Source organism: Lissotriton helveticus, chromosome 11, assembly GCF_964261635.1.
Source record: "Lissotriton helveticus chromosome 11, aLisHel1.1, whole genome shotgun sequence".
NCBI lineage: Eukaryota > Metazoa > Chordata > Amphibia > Caudata > Salamandridae > Lissotriton > Lissotriton helveticus.
Genome location: NC_136072.1, coordinates 1,085,758,899 through 1,085,778,660, shown reverse-complemented (window position 1 = coordinate 1,085,778,660; position 19,762 = coordinate 1,085,758,899). Strand labels below are relative to the sequence as shown.

Below are 19,762 nucleotides of genomic sequence, written 5' to 3'. Positions count from 1 at the left end.
AGCTGGCTCGACAGAATTAGAGGATGAGGATGGAGCAGAGGATCCAACAGCAGGTTCCACTTCGTTAGAAGCAGGAACGGGGTCGAGCAACTCATTTCCAGAAGATCCGGAAACCACGCTTGAGCTCTCCAAAGAGGAGTTATCAGAATGATTTCCGATTGAAATTGCTTCGTTCTGGCCAAGACTCGCGGGATCATCGCGAACGGGGGAAAAGCATAGCAAAGCTGAGGAGGCCAAGTCTGGAGAAAGGCATCCGTGGCAAGAGCCTCCGGATCCGGACGCCAGCTGTAAAACTTGGGCAGTTGAGCATTGAGGCGAGAGGCGAAGAGATCGATCCAAGGCCGACCCCAAAGGCGAGACAGATTCCGAAACGAACGGGGGTGAATCCGCCAGTCGCTGAAGTCCAGCAGATGGCGAGAGTTCCAGTCGGCCACTTGATTCTGGCGACCTGGGAGATACCCTGCAATAAGAGTGATCTTCCTCTGAAGGCAGAAATGCCAGAAATCCTTCGCAATCTCCGCCAACAGTCTCGACCGTGTTCCCCCCAGTTTGTTCACATACCTCACCGCTGAGATGTTGTCCATGCAGAGCAAAATGCAACAGCTGGTGGCCTGAGGAGCAAGGCTGCGGATCGCAAAAGATCCCGCCAGAAGTTCCAGGCAGTTGATGTGAAGGGCTAATTCGTCCTGAGACCAACGGCCGCCCGTCGTCAAGTCTCCGCAACGGGCCCCCCAGCCCCACAGACTCGCATCCGATTCCAACACCAAATCCGGAGTCGAGCCGAACAGGGCTTTCCCGTTCCAGGCCTCCATGTGATGGAGCCACCACAACATCTCCGACTTCGCGTCCTGTGACAGAGGAACAAGGTCGGAATAACTGAGACCCTTCTGCAGGTGCCGGATCTTGAGTCGTTGCAGGGCCCGATAATGTAAGGGTCCTGGAAAAATCGCCTGAATGGAAGAGGCCAAGAGTCCGACAATCCGAGCGATCGACCGCAAAGATACGTTCGGTGTGGACAACAGTAACTTCAATTCCCTCTTGATAGACCTGACCTTCTGGGCAGGCAAGAGAAGTTGGCAAGACACCGAGTCCACAAGGAAACCCAGAAACTCTATCGACTGAGTGGGTTGCAAATGAGATTTCTGAGGATTCACTAGAAATCCGAGAGACTGAAGTAGATCGATTGTCCATGATAAATGGGAACGCAGTTGCAGCGGGCACTGAGCCATCAAAAGAATGTCGTCCAGGTACACTATCAGCCGTACCCCCCGCGCTCGCAGCGATTCCATAACTGGTCTCAGGAGCTTCGTGAAGCACCATGGAGCGGACGATAGGCCGAACGGGAGAACTGTGTATTCGAACCACTCCCCTGACCACTGGAACTGAAGAAAGCGGCGATGAGGCGGAAAGATGGGAACGGACAAGTAAGCGTCCTTCAAATCCAGGCGAACCATCCAGTCGCCCTTGCGAAGAAGATCCCTGAGAAGATGGATGCCCTCCATCTTGAAGTGGCGATAGACCACCCCGTTGTTGAACTCCTTGAGGTTGAGCATAAGGCGAGATCCTCCCCCTTTCTTCTCCACCAGAAACACATTGCTGACGAACCCCTGTGGATGTAGGGTCGTTCGCACAATAGCCCCTTTGAGAAGAAGAGAATCGATTTCCTTGGAGATCACCTCTCGATCTCGTTGGGAAAAAACAAGGGGAAAAGGGACGGGACCCTGAAGGGGTGGGTGATAAAACTCGATGTGGTACCCTTGAACTGTCTGTAATATCCAAGCATCGTTTGAGATTGTGCGCCAATTCTGTAGAAAAAACCGCACCCTGCCCCCCAGAACAACACTGTCGTAAGGAATCAAGTTCACCTGTAGAGGAGAAATCTTGTCGACCTCCTTGGTTTCCACCGTAGCCTCCTTTGTTGCCTTGACCATGACCTTTACGGGAGGGGTAGAAGGTCGTTTTGGAACCGGAATAGGATTGTTGTTGATGCTGACGTTGTCCGCCTCCACTCTGGTGGGACTGTTGGCCACGCTGCTGACCAGAACCTCGGACGAACGAACGTCCCCCAGATCGTCCGGCCTTGGCAAAAACCGGGCGGAACGTCCTGCGCAAGGAAGATTGCGCCTTGTCAAGGCCACTAAAGGTCGCCACGAACTTAGTCAACTCCTTTAAAAAAGGCTGACCAAACAGGAGACCCTGAGCCAGAGCACCTGACTCAGACGTTGCAAGTTCAGACAAACGTGGATCCATTTTCGGCAAGATGGAACGTCTACGTTCGGTGGATAGGGCACAGTTCGCGTTCCCCAGGAGACAGACAGCCCGTTGAGCCCAACCAATAAGTTCATCGGGGTCAATGCCAGACGCCGACCCCTGAGCCTGATAACCCAGATCTAGGATCTTTGTCAGGGGGCCAAGAAGATCCAGCAACTTGTCCTGACACAGGCGCCAAGAGCGGTCAATTCCCTTTTTTGGATCCTTATTAAATTTCTTAAGGTAGGTCAAAATCGTCGGATCGACCTCCGGAGTGTCAGCCAACTTATCCGCCAACTCCGGGCGAGGGCACTCGGAGCGCAACCGAGAACGCACCTCTTGATCGAAAGAATCACGGATGTGGGCTTGGATGTAAACTGCAACCTCTGGAGCAGGGCACCAAATTTTGGAGTTGGGGTGTATGATATCAGAAGGCTCAAAGGTCAAGACCGGTGGATGGGAGGAGGCGTCAACAAAATGTTCTTTGTGTGATTTCTTTGCAGGAGGGGGACCGGAGGGACCTGAAGAAGAAGAAGAGGAGGTATCCTCCGTGTCCGGGGGCGGAGGGTGGGAGTGACTAACCTTAGTAGAGGCAGACAAAGACTTTGCCAGTTTCATAAAGTCCGATCTATGAGGATTCTTGGGCGACTTAGAGGAGTGTCTGGGAGCAGAGGATGGAATCCAACCCTGTTGCTGGGCATAGTCGGTCAAATGGCGTTTCAACGGCCCAATAGCGCGGACTAGCGCGGTATTGACTGAATGTTGAACCCCATGGTCAAGGGCATCGACCAAATCGTACTCAAACGACTCCTCTGGCTCCTCCTCATAATAATACTCCTCAGTGTCAACATAATCAGACATGGTGAAGAAAGTATAATGCACACCACTGAGGAAAATATATAGATACAAATACTAAAGTATATAGATATATATATATATATATATATATGCCCACAAAGAATCAATAAACAAAGGTCAGGTTATAACCCAGCGACCCTGTCAGGGGGGTTGACAGCCCCACGCAAGCCAAAGAGGTAGAGCAAGTACTCGACCAAAAACAACAAAATTCGGATGTGGAGGGACAAGCTTGCGTAGAAAAGACACCCTAGGCAACACCTCTAGAAATTATACAGCCCAAAACCCTTTCGTGAGGTAGAGGGCGTCAGGAGGGGCTCTCCGGCAGGCAGTGGGCAGAGGCACAAGAAGAAAAACGCCGCCTCGCAGCGTGTCCGGGCTCCCTGTCACACGGAGCGTCAACAAATGCCAGCGCGCATGCGCGGTGGCGTGCCTGTAAACCCGGAAAAGGAGCAACGCGCGACACACACGCGCGAGTCCCCGAGCCCCGGTCCCACTCCACAAAGAACCAGACACGGGCACGAAGCGCCCGAACGTCAAGAGAGGCGACACGCGCTCTCAAAGGAAACAAGAAAACAACGTTTTGGCAACCTGAAAGACGCCAGCGGCAGCGCTACAAGCACACGCAAAGCGGCGACAAGTAAGGCATGCATCGAAAAGCGGCGTATACTAACGGTAGCAAAACAAGAGTATATGTGGCAATAAACATGCAAGTAACACACAAGGAATGTAGAAAAACACTTAACTGGCTGCGAAGCAGCAAAGAAAGAGGAAGTGTTGTCCTCTATGATAGTTTATATAGCATGTAGTCTCTATGGTTGCCTAAGGGCTCATGGGAGTTGTAGTTGCTTTTTTCTTTACTATGTTCCTATTGGCTGCTGTTGGTAGTAAAGAAATCGAGAAAGCATAATCTGAGCCTCCTGTCCTGCCATAGAATTGCCTGGGCTGGTTTGGGTTCCAAATCGGCTCTGGATGCAGGGGCCGTGCGTGGTGCATGGCACTACCACTAGTGGTCTGGGCGGGTGCCGTGGCAGTACAGGGGTCAGGATGGAAAAATTATCTGGTCCTGCCTGCTGCGGCCTGTATAGAAAGAATGGAATAAGACAACTTTCCTGCCCCGCCTGCGCCTGAACATCCTGCAGCCTGCTACGTCCGGGCCGAGCTGCTGAGAGTAAAATGTATTTTTGCCATGGTGACTGAGACAATGCATCTCACAGCACCATAGCAATGAGTTAACTGGGGCTGCTTTTGGAGCCTCATTTGATCCCTGTGTCAGGAAGCAGCATGCGTGTCTAATGCATTTTAGTGCAGTGGTGCGTTAGTCTAACTCTGATGTGTGGTACTTGGCAGGGCTGTTTTAGCAAGAAAGAGAACATTCTCGTTCATTACTGCTGTGTAACTCTGGGCAAATCACTTAATCTCCCTGCGACTAAACAAATACATAGTCTAATGGTTGTGTAAGAGCAGAGAGGCGCACACAGTGAAGTCAATAGTATACGGAAGTCCAAAAAGAATTGTAGGTCTTCGGTTCTTATTTGTAAAAGTTTTCTTTATTTTCATGTACAGCGGCACAGCCAACGCGTTTCATTCCCATTCGTGCCTTGGGAATTTCATCAGGGCATGTTTTAGACAGTCTAGTCTGTGCGGTTACTCTCGATATCGTGCTTCTTCAAGAACAGTTTGAAGGGCAGTCACAGTGGGTCACAATGTGTACCTGCAGAATGCTTAATGTTGAAATCCAAGTGGAATGGAGGTCCAAGTTTCCACGAAATATCAGGTCGCTGTCACTATGATAGGTCAATAAAAGTAACAAATCCGGACCCCGTTCTCCGCTGCTCCTCCTCCTGGAATTTTGGCGTCCAAAATTCCAGGAGGAGGAGCAGCGGAGAACGGGGGCCATACCGAAGGCACCGTGGCGTTACTACGCTTCTGCGGACCCCTTTTGAAGCCGGAGACTTCGTTGGGCACTTAGACTCCCTTTCCCCTCTGGAGTTCCCCCGAGGGGTCCGGATTTGTTACTTTTATTGACCTATCATAGTGACAGCGACCTGATATTTCGTGGAAACTTGGACCTCCATTCCACTTGGATTTCAACATTAAGCATTCTGCAGGTACACATTGTGACCCACTGTGACTGCCCTTCAAACTGTTCTTGAAGAAGCACGATATCGAGAGTAACCGCACAGACTAGACTGTCTAAAACATGCCCTGATGAAATTCCCAAGGCACGAATGGGAATGAAACGCGTTGGCTGTGCCGCTGTACATGAAAATAAAGAAAACTTTTACAAATAAGAACCGAAGACCTACAATTCTTTTTGGACTTCCGTATACTATTGACTTCACTGTGTGCGCCTCTCTGCTCTTACACAACCATTGGTCTGATATACATCCTTGGCAGCGGATGGTGAGAGTAGCCGCACCGCCTAATAATTTTGAAACAGACGAAGTGGATGTGCGAAACCTTAGTCAGCTGCTGGTTGCTTCTGTTTATTGTTAAATACATAGTCTAATTAGGATCGATGCTGCACCCTTTTACCTCAAAGGCGTTATTAATATAAACAAAATAACACGTTTTGTATCAATTTCAGGGCATATTCAGTTTGTAAAGGTTTAAAAATTACAATAATTCTGAAAAAACACCTTAAACTCTGCAGTGGCATGGGACACCGTCAGAAATACCAGTTGCAGATATGAGGTTTCTGCACACCATTAGTCTGACAAAATAAATAAATAATGAATCGTTCAAAAATTACTAATAAATACTCGTTCAAGACTAGCAGTGGTTCGCTAATGGTGGTTGTGTGTACTGACTGGAGAGTCAGTTGTGTCGAACAGTTAGCAGCGCGTGCAGCTTTTCCAATAGCCCTAACTGTGCGCGATCCAGATATGATCCCGTTCCAAAATGGCCGCCAACACTCATCTGTCACAGGCTTAAGAGTAAAGGGCAACTTAGAGCAACATGGCGACTTGCATGAATGTTACTCTCTGGAGGCGTCTAGCTTGTCTTTGCCGATCCCGGAGAGTGGTTCAGGTCTCCGTGTGCGATGTCCACAGCAGCCGAGCGGAGGATGAAACCTATTTCGGCTTTGAGAAAGTGTCAGCGGCTGAAAAGAGTGAACAAGGTGAATGCTGTATTATAGAGTGCATGGGTGGCTTTTTAACACAATTGCAGTCAGTGCGATTTTCTAGCACATCTAGCGATTTAGTGACAACGTGGAATAAGTATAAGTAGTGATGGAAATGGAAATTTCCCCTAAAATGGCGGTGAAACGGTGGCAGTAGAAAGGTGGAGGTCTCTCGAGAGAAAGAATCCACGAATACGTTTTTTTCTTAGTAAATTCTGCCCACCCAAGTACGGGCCTCAAGTACTATTATTCCATTTGCGAACAGTGCTGTTTCAAATTGCGTGGTATGTTTTGAGTGCATAGAATGGTATTTTGACAATAGACATATGTATAAATATAGGTCCCGTTCAATAAATACTATCTCACAAGGGGTCGCAGAATTACCTGCTTAAATATTATTCATAGGCATGTCACAGATTGCAACTGTGTGTGATTGGCCGCATTCCCAGGGAGGGTGGCCTGCAAGAGTCAGCAGATCCTCATGTCTGTAATTGTATTTAAATAAAGAAAACTTTTTTTAATGCATGCCATTTTCCTTAAAGGAAACAAGACTGCATTTTTAAAACACTTTCTTATGTTCTAAAAGTTTCAGTGACACTTGGCACCACTGCCATCTCTACCTGAAATGTTTTTCAAGATTAACAAAGGGTCCAAAGGGAACTCCCCTTATCTCTTCTGGATTATTTTGTTGGTTACATTCTGCATTGTAAACCATGGGGTTAAGGTTTCTCCTGGAGAGATCTTTGTGTACCCAGCAAGTTCCAGGATATAGTAGCAGTAAGGTAACTGTAGTTGTTAATGAATTGCTGAAGAGGTCTGGTCTGTGTGCAGTTTAGTGACATTTGTGATTAGCAGAAAACAGCTTATAAGATGTAAATTTGTATGTAAATAGTTCAGTAGATTATTGATCCAGTTGCAGAGATGCTTGTGTTGCCTCTCGGTAAGAAGTTATAATTAAAACTGTGATTTTTACAGTGCATGCATATCTCTTTCATACAGATAATTGGAGTGAAGAAGTAAAAAAAACAAGCATTGAAAATGCAATAGGTCTCGCAATAGAAGAGTTTGACATTTTTCGTTTTGCAAATGGATGAGTGACACCTATAGCATTTGGAATGCAACATGTTTTGTATTTACGTGACTTATATGGCAGCTCTGGTCGTTATGCTACATCTCTAGATAGTTTTATCTTTCGCAAATGTGACACCTATTGTAACACAATATGTGTTGTGAGGGTGAGGGTGAGTGAGGCTGAGGTGTTGAGGGTGAGTGAGGGTGAGGGGTTGAGGGTGAGTGAGGGTGAGTGAGGGTGAGTGAGGGTGAGGGGTTGAGGGAGGGTGAGGGTGAGGCTGAGGGGTTGAGGGTGAGTGAGGGTGAGTGAGGGGTTGAGGGTGAAGGGTTGAGGGTGGGTGAGGGTGACGGGTTGAGGGTGAGTGAGGGTGAGGGGTTGAGGGTGAGGGTGAGTGAGGGTGAGGTGTTGAGGGTGAGTGAGGGTGAGGGAGTGAGGGTGAGTGAGTGTGAGGGGTTGAGGGTGAGTGAGGGTGAGGGTGAGTGAGGGTGAGGGGTTGAGGGTGAGTGAGGGTGAGGCTGAGGCTGAGGGGTTGAGGGTGAGTGAGGGTGAGTGAGAGGTTGAGGGTGAAGGGTTGAGGGTGGGTGAGGGTGAGGGGTTGAGGGTGAGGGGTTGAGGGGTTGAGGGTGAGTGAGGGTGAGGCGTTGAGGGTGAGTGGGTGAGTGTGGGTGAGGGTGAGTGAGGGTGAGGGTGAGTGAGGGTGAGGCGTTGAGGGTGAGTGAGGGTGAGGGTGAGTGAGGGTGAGTGAGGGTGAGGGTGAGTGAGTGAGAGTAAGGGTGAGTGAGGGTGAGTGAGGGTGAGTGAGGGTGGGTGAGAGTGAGGGTGAGTGAGGGTGAGTGAGGGGTTGAGGGTGAGGGGTTGAGGGTGAGTGAGGGGTTGAGGGTGAGGGTGAGTGAGGGTGAGGGGTTGAGGGTGAGTGAGGGGTTGAGGGTAAGTGAGGGTGAGTGAGGGTGAGTGAGGGTGAGTGAGGGTGAGGGGTTGAGGGTGAGGGGTTGAGGGTGAGTGAGGGTGAGTGAGGGTGAGGGGTTGAGGGTGAGTGAGGGTGAGGGGTTGAGGGTGAGTGAGGGCGAGGGGTTGAGGGTGAGTGAGGGTGAGTGAGGGTAAGTGAGGGTGGGTGAGTGAGGGTGAGGGGTTGAGGGTGAGTGAGGGTGAGGGGTTGAGGGTGAGTCAGGGTGAGTGAGGGGTTGAGGGTGAGTGAGGGTGAGTGAGGGGTTGAGGGTGAGTGAGGGGTTGAGGGTGAGTGAGGGTGAGTGAGGGTGAGGGTGAGTGAGGGTGAGTGAGGGTGAGGGTGAGTGAGGGTGAGGGTGAGTGTGGGTGAGGGTGAGGGTGAGTGAGGGTGAGTGAGGGTGAGTGAGGGTGAGTGAGGGTGGGTGAGGGTGAGGGTGGGTGAGTGAGGATGAGGGTGAGTGAGGGTGAGTGAGGGTGGGTGAGGGTGAGTGAGGGGGAGTGAGGGGGAGTGAGGGGGAGTGAGGGTGAGTGAGGGGGAGTGAGGGGGAGTGAGGGGGAGTGAGGGTGGGTGAGGGTGAGGGTGAGTGAGGGTGAGGGGGAGTGAGGGGTTGAGGGTGAGTGAGGGTGAGTGAGGGTGAGGGGTTGAGGGTGAGTGAGGGTGAGGGGTTGAGGGTGAGTGAGGGTGAGGGGTTGAGGGTGAGTGAGGGTGAGTGAGGGTGAGGGGTTGAGGGTAAGTGAGGGTGAGGGTGAGTGAGGGTGAGGGGTTGAGGGTGAGTGAGGGTGAGGGTGAGTGAGGGTGAGGGTGAGTGAGGGTGAGGGGTTGAGGGTGAGTGAGGGTGAGGGGTTGAGGGTGAGTGAGGGTGAGGGGTTGAGGGTGAGGGGTTGAGGGTGAGGGGTTGAGGGTGAGGCATCCTGATTGTGATACAAAAAAACCATAGTGATGTACTAGTGAACGCCACGCACCTGAGTGCACAATGAAACCAGACTGATGTACTAGTGAGAATAATAGGACATGACGGGATGCTGGTAGCGGGCCACATTGAGTTAAGATGGCACTGACCCATGACCAGGTTTTAAGATGGCGGATGAGGGCCCCTTGTTCGGTTCTGCAGGGGTGACGAGTTTAAAACTCCCCACTTCCCTGTTGCTCCAAGGGAGACCTGGTTCACTAAATTCAAAATTGTACCACTATATTACGAGGAAGTTGACAAAAATAACACAAAGAAATATACAAACAGCGTCTTTCAGTGATATCACAGGACAGTCAGACGGCCTGACCTCTGACCCGCGCCCTCCCGGACACGTGGCTCTTGGCTTCATGTTCGTAGCCCGCGGCCGATAAAGAGTTAAAAAAATAAATCAAAATATATATATATGGGCAACACATTGTGTCCAAATGGGTGCCAATGAGTTCCAGATGTGAGAAGCTGCGCTCCCAACCCCTGGCTGCTCCTAAATAAAGGAAAGTATTCCTGCAATTCAGCTGCAGCCGCCGCTGCCAAGAACAACTCCCAGATAGGGTGGGGAGAGTGTTAGGGAACACGGGGGGGGGGGCTGCAGAGACGCGTCTGTGAGTTAAGATGGCACTGACCCATGACCAGGTTTTAAGATGGCGGATGAGGGCCCCTTGTTCGGTTCTGCAGGGGTGACGAGTTTAAAACTCCCCACTTCCCTGTTGTTCCAAGGGAGACCTGGTTCACTAAATTCAAAATTGTACCACTATATTACGAGGAAGTTGACAAAAATAACACAAAGAAATATACAAACAGCGTCTTTCAGTGATATCACAGGACAGTCAGACGGCCTGACCTCTGACCCGCGCCCTCCCGGACACGTGGCTCTTGGCTTCACGTTCGTAGCCCGCGGCCGATAAAGAGTTAAAAAAATAAATCAAAATATATATATATGGGCAACACATTGTGTCCAAATGGGTGCCAATGAGTTCCAGATGTGAGAAGCTGCGCTCCCAACCCCTGGCTGCTCCTAAATAAAGGAAAGTATTCCTGCAATTCAGCTGCAGCCGCCGCTGCCAAGAACAACTCCCAGATAGGGTGGGGAGAGTGTTAGGGAACACGGGGGGGGGGCTGCAGAGACGCGTCTGTGAGTGGAGACAGAGAGAGAACGAGACAGCGGGCAGAATGAGAGTGGAGATAGGTAGAGCATTGGGGGGGGGGGGGGCGAGGGGTGAGGTTAAAAAGCACGTGAGATGTGTGAACCCCTGAAGGGGCTAGGGTAGAAGGGTGTTCTGGGGATATCGGGGTTGGGGGCGGGGGAATCTCGCGGGTGCAAAGTTGAAACTGCATAGCTGTGTGTGTGCAGGGGGAGGCTGAAGTATGGAGTAAGGGTGAGGGGGGGGGTGGGGGGTGTCAGATCCATGGGATAGCGGAGAAGGGAGCGTGAGAACAGGAGCAGAGAGGAAAAGGGGTGAGAAGCATTGCTGGTGAGAAGTTATGGGAAAACACAGGCGGGGGAGGGAAGTGAATGGCAGGGCCCGAGAGTGCAGGAGGGGTCACACAAGTGTGAGAAACAAAGGAACGCAGCTAAAGCTAGAGGCGATCCTGTGTGTGAGAGGAGCGGGTTGTAGTGAATCGTTGACCAACGAGAAGCGGAAAGGAGAGAGAAAAGGAGAGAGAGAAACAGATGGTCGAGAGGAGAGAGAGAACCCGAAGGGAGATGAACTCTACACACAAGGGAGAAGCTTAAGAGAGAGAAATCATTGCAAGATTGGAGGAGGAGAGGGAAACAGGAGACGAGGGAACCTATTATCTCTTATCTCTTTGAGACTCCGATTACCTCTTCAAATTGTAAAACAGACGGAGGGCATTGCTGTGGGGAGGGGGTGTAGGAGAAATGCACACGGCGGGCAGGAGAGGGGGCGGAGCGGGGAGAGCGGCATGTGGGTGTGAAGAAGCCGGGGCCTTTGAAGTGAAGCTAAGCTTCACTTCAAAAGGTGTCGGAGGAATGCGGCTGAGGGAACAGACGGCGATTGCGGCTGAGGGAACTGATGTGCACGCGCTTTTAAGCTCAATGCACATGCGCATTGAGCTTAAAAGTCACGGGCACTGCAAGGAATCGCCACGATTCCTTGCTTGTTAGTTAAAGAGTGGTTAAGCCGCAATAGTCTCGCAAGCTCGATGCGCATGCGCATCGACAGTCGAGACCTAAAAAACGGCCTCAGTATCGTAGTTTCTCTTAACAGACCCTCCATCATTTCGCGGTTTGTTGCGAAATCGTCACTTTTGAAAAAATGCCGCAATTTTAACAAAAGTGCCTGTGAAATCCAGACATGCCCAGTATTTGACTGATATTTGCAGGCACTGCTCGAGATTCAGGTTCAGCCTGGCTCGTCGCACATCTCTCGGTGGACTATCATCACAAATGCGAGTTGTGCTCGGTTTCATGGCCACTATGACAGGTCTGTTTCAGTGCAGTCACAAACAGTATATAGATTGGTTAACAAACTCCGGTCAATTTAAAGAGGAGAAATCTGCCGGCTTTAAAACTTCTAGGCGACCTTGCACAGTTCAGTGTGCTGCCACTTGTCTTCAGTTCAGCAAACAGCATCAGTTAGAAGTGTGACCAATGTGTGCGTCACCAACACACTGAAGGAAACTTTTTTTTTTCTCAAAGACAAACGTACCCTCTAATGATATGTAGCAGCCATTTTCAGGCGAGGAAGGCTTTATGGCTCCATACTGAAATTATATCACAGAGTTGACTTTATACACAAAATAGGATCCATCCCCAGCCTTTAATACACAGCATAAAATATTCAAACATGCACACATACACAAAATGATGAAGAGGTGAGTGGAGACAGGAAGGCTGTAATTCAGCAATTCTGTAGATTCAAGTTCAGCTGCATAGGTGTTCCTTGCCTGGCTATCTGAAGAGCCAATAACTCTGTCATAAAGGGATTCACTGTATTAATCTGAGGGTGCACTTGGTCTACGTCCTACAGAGAACAAGAGAGAGAGAGAGAAAAACTTGTTTATTTAGACCTTGGTCTTTTAACCCCTTCCACACTCATGACGAGCTGGGCTCGTCATGAAGTAGCCTCCTCGCACGCTCATGACGAGCCCAGCTCGTCATGTTGTGTGGGATTTCAGATTTCTCAGCACAGCAGGGGAATATGCTGAGCAGCCAAGTGGTTAAACAGTACAGAACATACACAATCAGGATCAAAAAGAGTACGAACAGACAAAATTCTACAACATCTTAAATAGATAAAATTCAATGCTTGTGATTGGAAAGTTAAAAGAGGATGGTGCCCTCAGAAATGCAACATACAATGCACCCTATTTTTACAGAAATCTCATAATCGCTAACAGAATAAAATTGAAAATTTGCATTTTATAAAACTTTAAAATGACTTAAAAATCAGTGCTCCTCCTTCAAAATCTCCCTTCCAAATTCTTTTACACCCTTCAAAAATGTACCCAATCCAATTGCAATTTCTAACGTGGGCATATCGGTAAGTAAGGAAAAGTATGGACAGAGGTGCACTCGTGTATTCTCTACGTTAACTGGCTGTTTATACACTGTAATCAAGGGGTGCTACACTACAGATTGTGCTGGCTACACAATATATGAAACTAGAGAGTAGTAGTTAAGAAACTACTAGTAGTGTGCACTGTTCACAATGGAAAAGACTGTTTTCCTACATATTCAAAAACTTTTTAATCAAAAATGTGAAGCGATTTGAATACAAAAATAGAACACAGCTTGTTCATTTAGGTGCAATCAATTGTATTAAACCAACATACAATTATATACATGATTCCTGTTCAAATCAAGTTTGGTATCATAGACATTCTCATAATCCTTAGGTCTTCATGTACCAGTGACTAAATAATACTATTAATACATATATGTCCTAAACAACATATATTCAAGAATTGCCAATATAACAGTTCATTATTACATCTCCATTATCTCGAAAAATCATTGGTGTTCTTCAGCATTGCCCAATGCATTTCGGGACCTCTAGGTACCCTTCATCAGGGGCATATTCTCTAAGGTGACACCCTAAAGTGTTGAAGAGATGTCGTTCTTCAGTCTGTGTGGTATCCAAATCATGTGATGTTAATAGTAGATACGAATCAAGACTTCTTCAATGCGTCTAGGTGCCGCTGTTGGAAGTATCAGCATGCACTGAACTTGTAGTTAGTCGTAGTGAGCTGTTTGTGCACTGAACATCTGACAAGATCTTTATGAATTAAATTCCTTGTGTCACGTGACGAAGGGTTTTAGCGCACGCCGTCTTTAAAGTACACTCAGCTGCTATACTGGCCAACTTATCGGCGATAATATCTTTACCGGACTGAACTAGCGCTGCTGTCTCTCCTCCCAATCTTGCCGTCTGCAGTTAACTGTTCATGACTACGACTAACTACAAGTACAGTGCATGCTGATACTTCCAACAGCGGCACCTAGACGCATTGAAGAAGTCTTGATTCGTATCTACTATTAACATCACATGATTTGGATACCACACAGACTGAAGAACGACATCTCTTCAACACTTTAGGGTGTCACCTTAGAGAATATGCCCCTGATGAAGGGTACCTAGAGGTCCCGAAATGCATTGGGCAATGCTGAAGAACACCAATGATTTTTCGAGATAATGGAGATGTAATAATGAACGGTTATATTGGCAATTCTTGAATACATGTTGTTTAGGACATATATGTATTAATAGTATTATTTAGTCACTGGTACATGAAGACCTAAGGATTATGAGAATGTCTATGATACCAAACTTAATTTAACAGGAATCATGTATATAATTGTATGTTGGTTTAATACAATTGATTGCACCTAAATGAACAAGCTGTGTTCTATTTTTGTATTTAAATCGCTTCACATTTTTGATTAAAAGGTTTTTGAAGATGTAGGAAAACAGTCTTTTCCATTGTGAACATATCGGTAAGTAGGCAGATCGCCTGGGCACGTGAGGTTATCTTATGTGATAGGAATATAGGACGTAAAAACAATTTCCTTATATCGTGTACAAATAAGCAATCAAGTAAAATATGCAGCATATCATGTCTTAGGCCACGCCCACAGTTAGTTACCTTCTGGGCCAATCAGAGCAGACTTTAATTTTCCATCTATCTTAAAAGGGTTAACCCCAACCCGGGTTCTAAGAATTTCATGTCTCAGAACTTGGTTGGGCAGTATGTCCAAATACGGGAACCAGCCATCGTTAACCCATGACTTTTTTAACCACTGGACTGATTTTTTCTCTGACATATAAACTAGGTCCTGCGCCTTGGAGAGTGACTGGCCTTGTTCCCTAAGAGTTTTCTTAGTAAAATCGGCTATCAAGGCGTCCTGGGAGAATTTCACATTGACGCCCTGTTACTTTCTGGAGAGTTTTACTCACATCCTTTGCCCAGACAAGATCACTTATTTGGATCTCATCTCTACACCATTGTGAGACCTTTAGTGTCACTCCTGGGTCTTGGCGCTTCCAGAATCTTACCAGGGCCATTTGGGATTGTACAGTCCATGAGGTTAGCCCTAGCTCCATTCTTATTGCTTGAACCATAGTACAGTTCGGTAAGGACAATAGCATTTTTAAGATTTTTCCCTCTTCCTGGTCCCACTCATGTTTACCGCTCAAGTATAACACCTCAGCACCATACAATACTTGGGGGGGGGGGGGGGGGGGGGATCATTGCTCCAAATGCCTTTAACATTGGTTTATGAGTCATGTCACCATATTCTTTGTTAAACCTTTTCAACCCACATGTGGAGGAAAAAGCTTTGGCTCTTTGAGCCTCCAAATGAGTGCGCCATTTTAGCGCACTATCAAACCAGAGGCCTAGATATCTATATTCCTTGACTGCCTCTAGTTTGTCATTACCCAGAAACCAGTTAAAGTTCTTCTTACTCTTTCCAAAACATAAAACCTTTGTTTTTTCCATATTTACAGTCAGAATGTTCCTATCACAATAGCTTTTAAAAACATTTAGTTTCCTTTGAAGTCCTATTTCTGTTTGGTCCAGGATGACTAGGTCTTCAGCATATAGAAGACAAGGCACTTTATGCCCGCTTATTCTAGGGCTTGCGCTTCTTTCTACTTCAAGTGTCGCAGGGAGATCTGCCAGAAAGATTGAAAATAACAGGGGTGCCAAAACGCACCCCTGTCTAAGGCCATTCCCTACCAATATCTTGTGAGTTAGTGACCCATGCGAATCTCTAATAACCTGGGTTCAATTCCCTCTGTGAAGATCTCTCAAGATCATCAATAAGCCATCCGGAATTCCATATCCTGACAGATCCTCCCAGAGTTTATTACGGTCCACAGAGTCAAACGCGGCCCGAAAATCAACGAAGCAGCAGTGGAACTTCCCATTTTGTTCTATTGATTTCCGGGCCAAAGCCCATAGGGCAAAGCAGTGGTCTATTGTAGAATGGCCTTCTTTGAACCCGCCTTGTTCCACTGGAATAATTGCTCTCTCTTCTGCCCAAGTCTTTAACCTACCTAATATGATTTTAGCAAATATTTTTTCTCCAATATCAAGTAGGTTGATAAGTCTATAGTTCCTTGGTGCATTGATGTCCCCTTTTTTGTGGATTGGTCGAATTATCGCACCCTATCAATTGCTTGGAACTATCCCTGATTCTAGGATTACTAAGAACATTTGGGAGAAGAATTTAGCCCACCAAGATGTCCGTGACTTAATTATCAGGGCAGGTAGGTTATCTGGGCCTGAGGCTCTTGTTAAATTTAAGGTTTTTATCGTGTTAGGTACATTTTCTTCTGAGAAGTCTGGTTTTAGGTCATCTACTAGACCTCTCCAGTCCCCTTGTACTTCCTCTTCGGTTTCTCTCCCCGGAGGGTATAGTTCTTTCAAATAATCCTCCCATGCACCCTCAGCTACCACGCAGATCATTGAAGCAGCTGAGGCTTCAGTTACTGAACGGACGAGGTTCCAGAATAATCGTATATTCTTGGATTCTATTGCCTCCAGCAGTTTCCCCCAGCGGTTGTTTTTATGGGCTCTTCTTGTACTATCAAGGAGCATAGTATATTCTTTCTTTAATTTTACAAGATATTCAGCTCTAGATTTATCAAATTTTTTACGCAAACTGCGCTGTTCTCGCCTTAGTTCTCTTTTCTTATTTAAACAGGCTACATTGTACCAACTTCCCTTCCTAACCTGTGTGGTTTGTATACTCTTGGTAATCTTTACGTCTGTTCTAAATTCGACCTTGATACTTTGTACCACTTGGTTTATCTTTTCAATGTACCAGGCCAGATCCAGACCAGCTGCACATCCTAAGACGATGTTATGTTGGAGCCTGGTTAGTTTCTCTATATATTCTTCGGTTAACTGTGTTGTGATGCGCCTGGGATAGTCCATCTGTGGAATAATAACTTTTTCAGCAACTATCTGATGGGAATGTACCAGTTCCAATTCTAGGATATTATGGTCACTATTTTCTATGTGGTTAACCGTAAAGCCCATTATTATGTTAAAGTTCCATGCTGGAATAAAAACATAATCTATGGGACAATTTTGTGTACCTTGTTTAAACATTTTCTTTGCCGGGCGATCTTGTGGAAACCTACCGTTCAGACAAAAAAAAACTTTATTCGCTAAGTAGTTCCCCAAGCTTACATCATTCGTCGAACACAGACATTCAGGAAACTTTGCTTGTATTATGTCATAAGATTCTAAAATATCCTGATACATGAGATCCTGCCGCTTAGGCTTAAGTTTATGATTAAAATCTCCTACAGAGAACAATGCAAGATGAAAGTCTTAGAAGCTTAGGGCCAGATGCAGGTAATTATGTTTTACCGACTCATAAATACCGAATTTTACCGATTCGGTATTTATGAATCGGTAAAATAGAAGCAGGGATATGTAGGTACATCCAGATGTTTTTTTACCGAATCGGTAAAAATCGGTATTTACCGATTCGGTAAATACCGACCGGTAATGCCCATTCATTCCTATGGGCTTTGAAGCCCATAGGAATGAATGGGCATTACCGATTCGGTATTTACCGAATCGGTAAATACCGAATGTCACAAGGGTGCAGGGGGTGTCACTTGGACACCCTCTGGCACCCCCAAAAGAGCCTCGGGTGCCATGTGGCAGGCATACCTGCCCTAAGGGCAGGTCTGCCTGTCATATGGCATAGGTGTGCATGTACACATGTGCATGCACACCGGAATCGGTATTGTACCATCAAATTGAATTTGATGGTAAAATACCGATCCTGTAAGGCTCGTGGGACTCAGAAGAGTCCCACCTACATCTCAAATTTACCGAATCTGTAAAAATACCGATCGGTAAATTTACAGAATCGGTAAATTTACCGAGCGGTAAATTTACCGATTCTGTACACATATGCCCCCTACATCCCAAATTCCATTTACCGGTCGGTAACGGCCGAATTCGGCCGTTACCGACCGGTAAATGCCTACCTACATCTGGCCCCTCGTTCTGATCAATGGGTGAGCGAAACAAAATGCCGCAAAATTGTAGCTAATTTTCCATATTTGTGCCGCTAAATTTCCATTTTTGTGCCGCTAAATTTGCTAATCCATGCCGCTATATCCTGGGGGGGGTGGGGGTCTGTCCTAAGCAGTTGGGAAGTGGCGGCTGATTTTCTTTCTTGCATCAAGGTGTTATTCAGCTAGCTCCCAAGCATGGTGAACGTTGAACAAAAGGAATGCCTATGGTCCTTTACAGGAATTATTTCTGTTTGGCCCATCTGAAACTGAAAATAAGAGACCTCCTCACCCAGGTTGCTGCTCTGGATGTAAAGCAAAAAAAGTAAAGGTCATGCTGAAAGTGTCCCGGTGTTGGCAAATTGCTCTGGGATACATTCAGCAAGTTTCAGTAGGGCAGACCTGAATCTCTGATCCAGATTAATAATAACTGTCACATCCAGCTGGATCCTTTTTATTCTAGACAGGTTTTCCTTTGTATGATGATCCATGTTTTTGTTGAACTCAGGTGTTACATTCTAGTGACAGTTTGTGTATTTTATTATAACATTTATATAAGTCTAACAACCCCTATGGTTGGACGCTGTAGTGCTGGACTAAATGAGTAGACTGCAATATCATGTTGTAGGGTGTATGGTTGGAAGGGGGATGTCTATTTTTTGTTCTTCTGTGGGAAGTGTTTTTATGTCATTCATAATAACCACCAAGGTGGGACTATCCCATTCTGGGAGGCAGTGCTTAGCAGCATGATGGCTGAAGAAGTGTGAGACACAGGGGTACACTTAATGGTTTTCAGCAAGCTTATGATAAGAGTCCACTAAGCTGGTTACCACACAGGGATGTCCATTCTGAGATTTTTGGTTTGTTTATGGTCCTGAGCAGGCACTGATCAAGAGATCTGCTGATAGACTTTGTTACAGTCATCCCATATATGATTATTATGATTATGAAATGTTAAACAAGCATTTGCAAGGCAATAGGTCTCGTATTTATGCAAGTTTGAGCTATTGGCATTGTAAATGACAATGCCTTTTATTTATGTTTTGGTTTTTAAAACAAAAGTAAAATCGTTCGTTATTTACAATGCCAATAGCTTTAATTCGCGTAAATGCAAGGCTGATTGCTTTGCAAATGCTTGTTTAATATTCGTAGTCACGTAATCAGTCTGTACCTAGTGCAAACCTTTTTATATTGGGCCCCATTAAAAGGACGCATTCCAGAACTGGTAACACCCTCATGGGACCTCTAAAAAAGAATGTGTGTCTCCATGAAGCTTAAAAGGATTTTGTCAGATCGGCGCTGCACTGTCTCCAGGCGCCTACTACATTTACTGATTATCCAGTTGCCCGTGTTTACATTTCCCTCAGATGGGAGACATCCTGGAGAAAGACTTGTTTCTTCTTTATCTGTCTGTCCCTTTACACGACAGCAGACCTACCTCCTTCTCTCAGTTTGAGGCAATTCAAGGTCGGCGACAACTGCTTAGGGTAGGATTGTTTTTCACAAAAAGTATGGGAATTGTTTTGGTAAAATAAAAGCTTGAAAATATCCTTTCACGTAGCTCGCGTTAATTTTTACCTACTTATACAGTGTCATGAATGCTGACACGGGTGACACTGATACATTGACACAGTGACCGTGACATGGACTAGAAAACACTGACATTGTCTTCAGAACATTTGCACAGAGATATTGACACTAGGACATGGTGATACTAACAAAGGTCCGTGGTCATCAAAACACTCCGCTCATCCTCTCGCTCACGAAGAATCCCGAAGACACCAGACTCTGCTTCCAAGAAGGAATGAAGAATGTGGCAGCTTGGATGAAAGCTAGCTGCTTGAAGCTTAACTCAGAGAAGACCGAGGTCCTCATCCTCGGGCCCTGCACCACCGCCTGGGACAACAACTGGTGGCCCTCCCCCATCGGGAGCCCACCCACCCCTACAGACCTTGCCCGGAACCTCAGCATCATCCTCGACTCCTCCCTCTCCATGAACCGCCAGATCAACGCCGTGGCCTCCACCAGTTTCAACTGC

The 19,762-nt window shown here is 46.8% G+C and overlaps 1 protein-coding gene across 1 annotated transcript in view; it reads left to right on the top strand.

Moving 5' to 3' along the window:
• Positions 1–5,989: 5,989 nt before the first annotated feature.
• COQ5 (coenzyme Q5, methyltransferase) overlaps positions 5,990–19,762 on the top strand; it is a 46,428-nt gene continuing 32,655 nt past the window's right edge. Inside the window, exon 1 of the mRNA XM_078667692.1 lies at positions 5,990–6,229. Coding sequence (XP_078523818.1) covers positions 6,067–6,229 — 163 coding nt within the window. The 5' untranslated portion in view covers positions 5,990–6,066. The remainder of the gene's footprint in view (positions 6,230–19,762) is intronic.